This window comes from Rhipicephalus microplus, chromosome X (assembly GCF_043290135.1).
Source record: "Rhipicephalus microplus isolate Deutch F79 chromosome X, USDA_Rmic, whole genome shotgun sequence".
NCBI lineage: Eukaryota > Metazoa > Arthropoda > Arachnida > Ixodida > Ixodidae > Rhipicephalus > Rhipicephalus microplus.
Window position 1 is genome coordinate 378,500,622 of NC_134710.1, and position 8,100 is coordinate 378,508,721.

The 8,100-nt window shown below is 43.8% G+C and overlaps 1 protein-coding gene across 1 annotated transcript in view; it reads right to left on the reverse strand.

Annotated features, from left to right (window-relative positions):
• The window catches only part of LOC142775386 (uncharacterized), a 51,756-nt gene extending 43,886 nt beyond the window's left edge, over positions 1 to 7,870 (reverse strand). The window contains exons 1-2 of the mRNA XM_075876751.1: positions 7,790 to 7,870; positions 1,442 to 1,680 (exon numbers count right to left, since the gene is read on the reverse strand). Coding sequence (XP_075732866.1) covers positions 1,442 to 1,680; positions 7,790 to 7,870 — 320 coding nt within the window. The remainder of the gene's footprint in view (positions 1 to 1,441; positions 1,681 to 7,789) is intronic.
• Between the last annotated feature and the right edge of the window lie 230 nt (positions 7,871 to 8,100).

Here is an 8,100-nt window from a genome sequence, read left to right on the forward strand (position 1 = left end):
TCTGGCGAAGAGTGGCGAGTTCGGACACGGTACGTGGGCCCTTGACCAGCAGCATTTGGAAGGCGTCGTCGTCTATACCCTTCAAATTAGGTTTGATCTTGTCTGCCTCGATCATTGAAGGGTCAAGGCGCTTGCACAAGTCGAGCACATCCTCGATTGTGCGCGTTCCCGTAGGCGCTGTTCGGCACGGAGCTTGCGTACCTCGGGGCGACCGAACACATCGGTAATTCGTAGCATAAAGGCACCCCAAGTGGCGTATTCCGAGTGGTGGTTGTTAAACCAGAGACTCGCCACCTCTTTCAGGTAGAAGGGTACACATTGCAGCTTCCAAGGGTCGTCCCACTTGTTGCTTGCGCCTACCTCTTCAAATTTCGACAGCCAATCTTCTACGTCTTGCTCATCAGTACCGTCGAAAAAAGGTGGATCACGCACGCGTAGCGCAGGGGGCACGATGACCATCGGAGGCTGGGTCGTACCTTGCTGTGTGGTTTCTTCAGCCATGTCTGGGATGGCAGGTAGTTTCCTCTTGTGGAGTTCCAGGTTGAGTTACCCCGCACCTCCACCACTCTGAAACGGGGTTTATTGGCGCAAGTAGTACTTGCACAGCAGGTCTATTCATGCGGAAAGCGGGCGGCAGCAACCGACGCAGGAAACACAACGCTCGGGGGAACAGCTCGCGCTCGGCTCCTCTTGCTAAAAGCGTGACCCACTGCGGCACATATTCTTCTTTCTCTCTACAACATGTTTAACTTGAAATATCGTAGAAAGACTATAGTCTTTCTTCTGGAGAGAGCGAACAAAACATTTGCTTTGTGCGCGAGAAAATCGCTGAGTGGGATTCTGGAGGCGCTGCGTGAGACATGAGCGTCATCTGACAGTAATGTTGGAAAACGAAAGAATGGCCTCCGATATAGTGTGCGCTCAGCGTGCGTCCGCCATCTCAAAGGCCAAGTTTTTAGAATGCAAGGCCACAGGTAGGTGGCAGCACCATATCGTCTTATCTAAGCGTAGAAATCATCTACCCTTTCGTGCTTAGCGTCGCATTCTCAGCGCAGCATAATACACGCTATAGTCCTTAGAACTACTTATATAAGCATTTCCTAGTATATAGAAACAGGCCACAAAATACTGACGGATTGATATTTTGTCTCAGATATGCGCAACGTTTTGTTTTTTTTATTCGACAGTGCACACAACAATGAACGGAAAAACGAGATCAAGATTGGTGGGCGTTGAGGCAGTGGTTGAACTTTGCCCTAATAATGAACTCTTTCAGTTGACAGACAGATGGTCGCAATGTTTGGGGTTTCACGTAAAATATATCTCAAATGTAAACCCAATGAAGTGATTCTCGTACTTCTGGAAGGGTTCCAAGCTAAATCGTGGTAAAAACCTGTGAGGACAGCAAGGGCAGAAACCAAGGTGCATACAGGGAACTCACCGGGTGCAGGGAAAGAAAAGTGTGCCTCCGTAGCTGCGGTCCGACACGTGGCGGCCGTTGACACAGCTAGCGAGGCAGCTCTTGATGCTTGAGAACCACTTGAAGCCGCGGTTGCACACGTGCACTGGGTCTCTGGCCGCCAGTACGCAGGATTTCCTGTAGGCACCGCAGTAGAATTCGTGCTTTGGATGCCCGCAGTGAGTGTACACGTGCCCACTGTATGACTCGAGCGTGACGGCCTCTGATGTGCAAGAATTGTGTACATCAATGCAACATATGAAAAAGGCGTCAATGTATAAACGATTTAAAACACCAATAGGTGAGTTCTGGCTCTCGTAACCTTTTACAATATCGATTATATTAAAGAAAAGTGGTTTTTCAGCCACTGAAACTTGATTTCTTCCGATCACCTTTTTTGCACACCCTGGAGGGACCTCAATGCGTGGTGGCTAGAGGAAGATTCCGCAATTGGTGTGCCAGTTGTTGCGCAAAACGGTTGGCAGTGGCTGGCGCTTGGCGGGGCCTGTGTTTAGAGATGTCGCATTACAAGTGACTAAATATTACAATACCTAATCAATGGGTTCCTAACACGGAGTAGATGTACAAAAGAAAATGTTACCAGGAACCGCTAGGTTTTAGGTTCGCAGTAACGAAATGCGTTTACTCATCCATTTTGTAGTGGGTTTAGCTTAGGCCAACAACACGATGTACAAAGCGAAAACCACTTGGAACAAATCTTTGGTTTCGCACGCTGTCCTATAGTAATCTACCAAAAGATACCGCCTTGGCGGTCAGTCATATCCTCGTTCTGTGTGAGCATATATATATATATATATATATATATATATATATATATATATATATATATATATATATATATATATATATATATATATATATATATATATATATATATTGATACGGTATGAGCCAGGCCATGTTTTGTGTTTTGGAAACAAAGGTAGAGGAAGTTACTTAGTTCGGCCTATGTTCGCCATTATCGCCATTATCACCGATCGTACGATCGTAAACTCCATCTAACCGTACAAATATATATATATATATATATATATATATATATATATATATATATATATATATATAATATATATGACATTTAACAGACAAATATGCCAAGGGATGTATAGGGGAAGTTATTAGAACCAATGTATTGTAAAGAAGAAGAAAAAAACGTGGTTGAAGAAAGTAACTTGCCGTGAGCAGGAATTGAACCAACGACCTTCGAATAACGCGTTCCATGCTCTGCGGCTACCACCCACCACTTTATTAGCTTTATATGTGAATTTAAACGCGGGGCTGTCAGTCAGCGTCATCTGTATAGCCATAGCGGCGAGTGTGGAACACCCTTTTATGAGCCTGTGTGGCGTCACGTAGCACGTGAACTTATTACGAGTGAGCAGCTGACCAATACTCCCTCGTATACAACCTAACGGCACCAAGTCTGCCAGTTCAAGGCCCTCGTTAATGAATAAGGGAAAGAAGTATATACCTAAGGGCTCGTTTTTCCGTGTTTTCGTGTTACTTTGGTTCTTTACGTTACATTGGTTCTAATAACTTCCCCTATACACTCCTTGGCAACATTGCCTGTTAGATCTCAGTATATTGCGTCAAAACAAGGAAAAACAAGCGCTTAGATATAGACTTCTTTCTCCTATATATATATATATATATATACATATATATATATATATATATATATATATATATATATATAGTTATAAACTTCGAGAATAGTGCAGTATAGGAAACAAAACAATAAAATATTTATTTGATCCTAACAGTTTCGGCTGGTGGACCAGCCTTCTTCGGAGGATGTAAGTGAAATGATACAAGTTTCCGTAGAAGAGGGTCACCCTCACAGTTTAAAGACCCTCCAAAAAAAAAGAGAGAGAGAGAAAAAGACAAGCGGGCGAACGAGGTAGCAACAGACAACAAGAAGCAGAAGAAGGAGAGGAACTAGAAAGGAGCGACGGAGAGCTGCCGGAAACGAGCGGGTAATTCTGGCATTGTTACTGGGTATAGGTAAGACGCGCCGCCAGCGGAGGCGACCAAGAAAAACGAAAAAATGTGGAACATGTTGCCGCTTACTCGCATCCCACACATGGATCGAGTTTAAGTTCACGTGGTTCGGCGGTTGGCCCGTGGCATCGGGCCACACACACACACACACACACACAAGAAGCATACGACCCGCTCCAGCTTTCGGAATATAATGGCCATGTTGGAAAGCTAATGTGCCCTCTCCCCCTCCCTCCACCTGCCCTCTCTTGCAGAAAAATGTACAACCAGTCATACTGAAAATAAATAAATGGGTATTCTTGTAAAGAATGAAAATATATAAAAATAAATAATACTAAGAAAGTACTCAGAAATGAAAATAAAGTCTAATTATACTAACATAATCCGTTTGGTTCACGTAGCATCGAATTCGTTTAGTTTCGCTATATTGACCAACTTGCGTGTGCGACTTCACGTATGTATAAATAAATTAATTGACATAATTATACATACGTGAAGTCGCACACGCAAGTTTGTCAATATAGCGAAACTAAACGAATTCGATGCTACGTGAATCAAACGGATTGTGTTAGTATAATTAGACTTTATTTTCATTTCTGAGTACTTTCTTAGTATCATTTATTTTTATATATTTTCATTCTTTACAAGAATACCCATTTATTTATTTTCAGTATGACTGGTTGTACATTTTTCTGCAAGAGAGGGCAGGTGGAGGGAGGGGGAGAGGGCACATTAGCTTTCCAACATGGCCATTATATTCCGAAAGCTGGAGCGGGTCGTATGCTTCTTGTGTGTGTGTGTGTGTGTGTGTGTGGCCCGATGCCACGGGCCAGCCGCCGAACCACGTGAACTTAAACTCAATCCATGTGTGGGATGCGAGTAAGCGGCAACATGTTCCACATTTTTCCGTTTTTCTTGGTCGCCTCCGCTGGCGGCGCGTCTTACCTATACCCAGTAACAATGCCAGAATTACCCGCTCGTTTCCGGCGGCTCTCCGTCGCTCCTTTCTAGTTCCTCTCCTTCTTCTGCTTCTTGTTGTCTGTTGCTACCTCGTTCGCCCGCTTGTCTTTTTCTCTCTCTCTCTCTCTTTTTTTTTGGAGGGTCTTTAAACTGTGAGGGTGACCCTCTGCTACGGGAACTTGTATCATTTCACTTACATCCTCCGAAGAAGGCTGGTCCACCAGCCGAAACTGTTAGGATCAAATAAATATTTTATTGTTTTGTTTCCTATACTGCACTATTCTCGAAGTTTATAACTTTTATTACGGTAGCCGGAAGAAACTCTGATCATCTATTTCATATATATATATATTCCTGATCAGATATAAGAACAATGCTCGTATACCTTTCCATGTGTTGAGCTCTGATCGCTTATACTTCGCGTCGAGAATGCCAGACAGCCTTATTCCCTTACACCAGCGTTTTATAGAGTTACGTGAGTTGGGATCCATACGAACTTTACTTCGTACAACATTAAAATTTATTGTTATCTCATTGAGCGCTTCACTCTTGCGGTGAACCTGAAATTCTTTTTATATCGAGCTATTCATGCGCCACGCAAATATTACTAGTAGTGTCCCCATGCTGCCTAATTATTAGATATGATAACAGCTAATCGGAATGCTACAGGAAGTAAGGCTAGCTTATCCATTAGTATCCGACCCGGCGTAACTCAACGAAACACAGTCGTAAGTGGTCGCGCCCACTGCAAAGAGTGAAGTCAGCTTCGTGCGGTCGTAGCTTCAGCGCAAGCGCCACGTATTAGGATATAAGCTGTATGCCGATCTTTGTCAAGGCAGTATGTGCCTGACGGCACCCGGCAGCTCAGAGTGCCAGTTAAGGCCCAACCACACGCATGCAATTTTCCAGCAACAGCGACAAGTGGCAGCGACAAACTTGCCCCGTAGCGCCCTCACGTCGCAATGACTGATATCACATGTCGGCGACAGTCTCAATATTGCTATAGTGAAAACAATCACGTATATACCCCTTAATTGCGAAAAGAATTGTATAAAGGCAGCTAGATGACAACCTGCCAAACATATTGCTGTCTTGTGTGGCCTAAGGAAGCCACACAAGTGTTTCACGACCTTTTTTAGAACATTTGGTTTTAACGCGACAGGGTGCAAAGAAGCGTACGCTACGACGGCTACGACGCACATCGCAGGACAAGTTCGCATTCCCCCAAGCGACCAAATGGCCATAAACTACCGTCTAAACATTAAAAGAGACCCACGATAACAAGATCTGAAACAAAACACGGCCGCACACTCACTGTTAGATTGAGATGCGAATGTCAAAAAGATAGTTGATTTCTTGCATTACTTGAAGTACGGGCAGATAACAACCATGAGAGCAAATGGCAACCGAAGCGCGGTCCAGGGGACAGCCATGTTGTCGAAAATCGCCACGCTGGTGTTCGGCCGACAGACGATCTTTTTTAGTCTTACAGAAATAGGTGACGCGAGAAGTGGCGACGACGCATGACCCTCAACGACAACAAATCGTTACGCTCGTCGCTTTCGTTTGTCGCTGTCGCTAGAAAATCACATGCGAGCGGATGCATCTTTGCACTTCTGGACCCCCTGGTGGCCATCTCGCGCTACAAACAATGGCCGGTGCGTAGCCTCTGCGCTTCAGCTGCGGTCATCTCCTTCAATTGTACGCTTTCCGTAACACGTAGAGCATATGACACAAGGGACGATGTTTTCGTTCTTCGATGCTTTATAAGGAACCTGAGAGTGATGATCAAAATATGGCAATAATTGCTATCGCTACAAAAGAAAGGACATAATTGCTATCGCAATAAAAGAAAGCTTTGATCCTACGGAGAACCTTAGAAGCCTCGTTACCTAATGCAATATTGATTCAATTCACATTTCTGCGTCTGTTGTTCTTTTTCTCCATTTTAAGCTCGTATAGTGAATTAGTAGTGTGATATGAACCAAATCATCTACACCAACGTTCTAAACTTTCTTTATTTGACAATTTTAATATCATTCTATTATATAACTTCCTACAATAAAAACGTGTTATTTTGCACAAATGAAACAAAATAATAACACATTAATGTTATCCCAATGCTGACTGCTCGGGCATTTGAGAGGCGTAGCAAGTTTGTCTGGTTATATAATCATTTTCGGACAGTGCACACGCAGCGCTCGTGCCTCAAGTTCTTCATGTCTTCGATCTTGTGCGCCATTTTATTTTGATGTCGATGTTCGCGTTACTTCAGTTATAGTTTTGTGCCCAACCCCAGATACATTTTCGCTTCAGGTCACCACGGTTTTAGTATTTCATATTGTATAAAACACTCAAAGCAGAAACGAAGGTATTGAACGATACAAGTCAAATTCGATGCATTTAGCTCGATGCAGGTGTAAAAAGAGATACTCCATGCATATCTCAACTTCATAGTACAGCTACGAAGTTACGGCATTGTCAAGAAATATTGCTATGTGAAAGCCATCTTGTCTCTAGTTTACGAGAGGAGACTTCTTTCCTGGTGTGAGAGCTGTAACTTCAGACCGTTCGAGACAGGATATGACGTTTCTTTTTCTTTCTTTTTGTATATGATATTATGCAGTCTGACAATAATACTACCTACAGCCCAACTGAGCGAATTCTGCTTGACTGACTGATTGACAAAATGAATGAGAATCGCACAAACTGTTACAATGCAACCTTGAATAACTACAGACGCTCAATAACCACATGAATATTCTTGCTGGGTCATATGTTGAAGTACGAAGTAAGTTATGCAAATAGGAAATATGTAGCCCATATAAACTCGTGCGTGCCATACTACATTTACAGTGTTAAGGTGCACTACGCAATAAGTCGATGTTTACTTCACATGAGGACGACATGCACCCGCATTCCTGTGACGTTTTTTTCATCCATGTTTGAATTAGCACTGGGTTTTTCAGACCGATCCGCACCAACGAAACGCATTCATTCCTAATGACATCACATATAGGTTTATAAAAGGCTAGAAAGCCCACTCGCGTCCCCATGATTAATTTCATGTTTCTTTTTAAATAGCAGTTAGCAAAAGCCATGACTGCAGCTTCCCTGCAAACATTTTTAACATGCTCCTATTTAGTATTCTTTGATGCAGGGGCAACTTCGTGATGTTACTACTCTACCCAGATATCGCAAGTGTAACAGTGGTACTAAAAGACAATGAAAGAAAATGATAAAAAACTATTTCGTGAACAAACTGAAAAGCGGCCCACAACCCTAATTTCATTAACGGAAGACTTCAAGGCATACCTGGATTACATCACTGATACTGAGCGAACTTACACGTCTCAGTTGCACGTCGTCTTCTTCCTGAGGCCCAGTTGTGGCTGCGGTAACTGGCGGAGTCGTCACTGGGCTAGCCATCACCCTCATCAGGAGTAGTCGAGCGTTCCTTCCTTTCGTAGCCCTGCCCGTGACTCGGACTCTTGTGCGAGCGCTGGTCGTCGTTTTCCTGCTCCCTTTTTCATCGACGTCCGGATGTACGACCCTCCTCGGAATGAATCGCTGGCCAACGGTGTTGGGCTCTATCTCCAGCCGCTGCTAGAAGGCACCATACGCGACGTCTGATGTGGTATCGTAAGGCGACAGCGAGT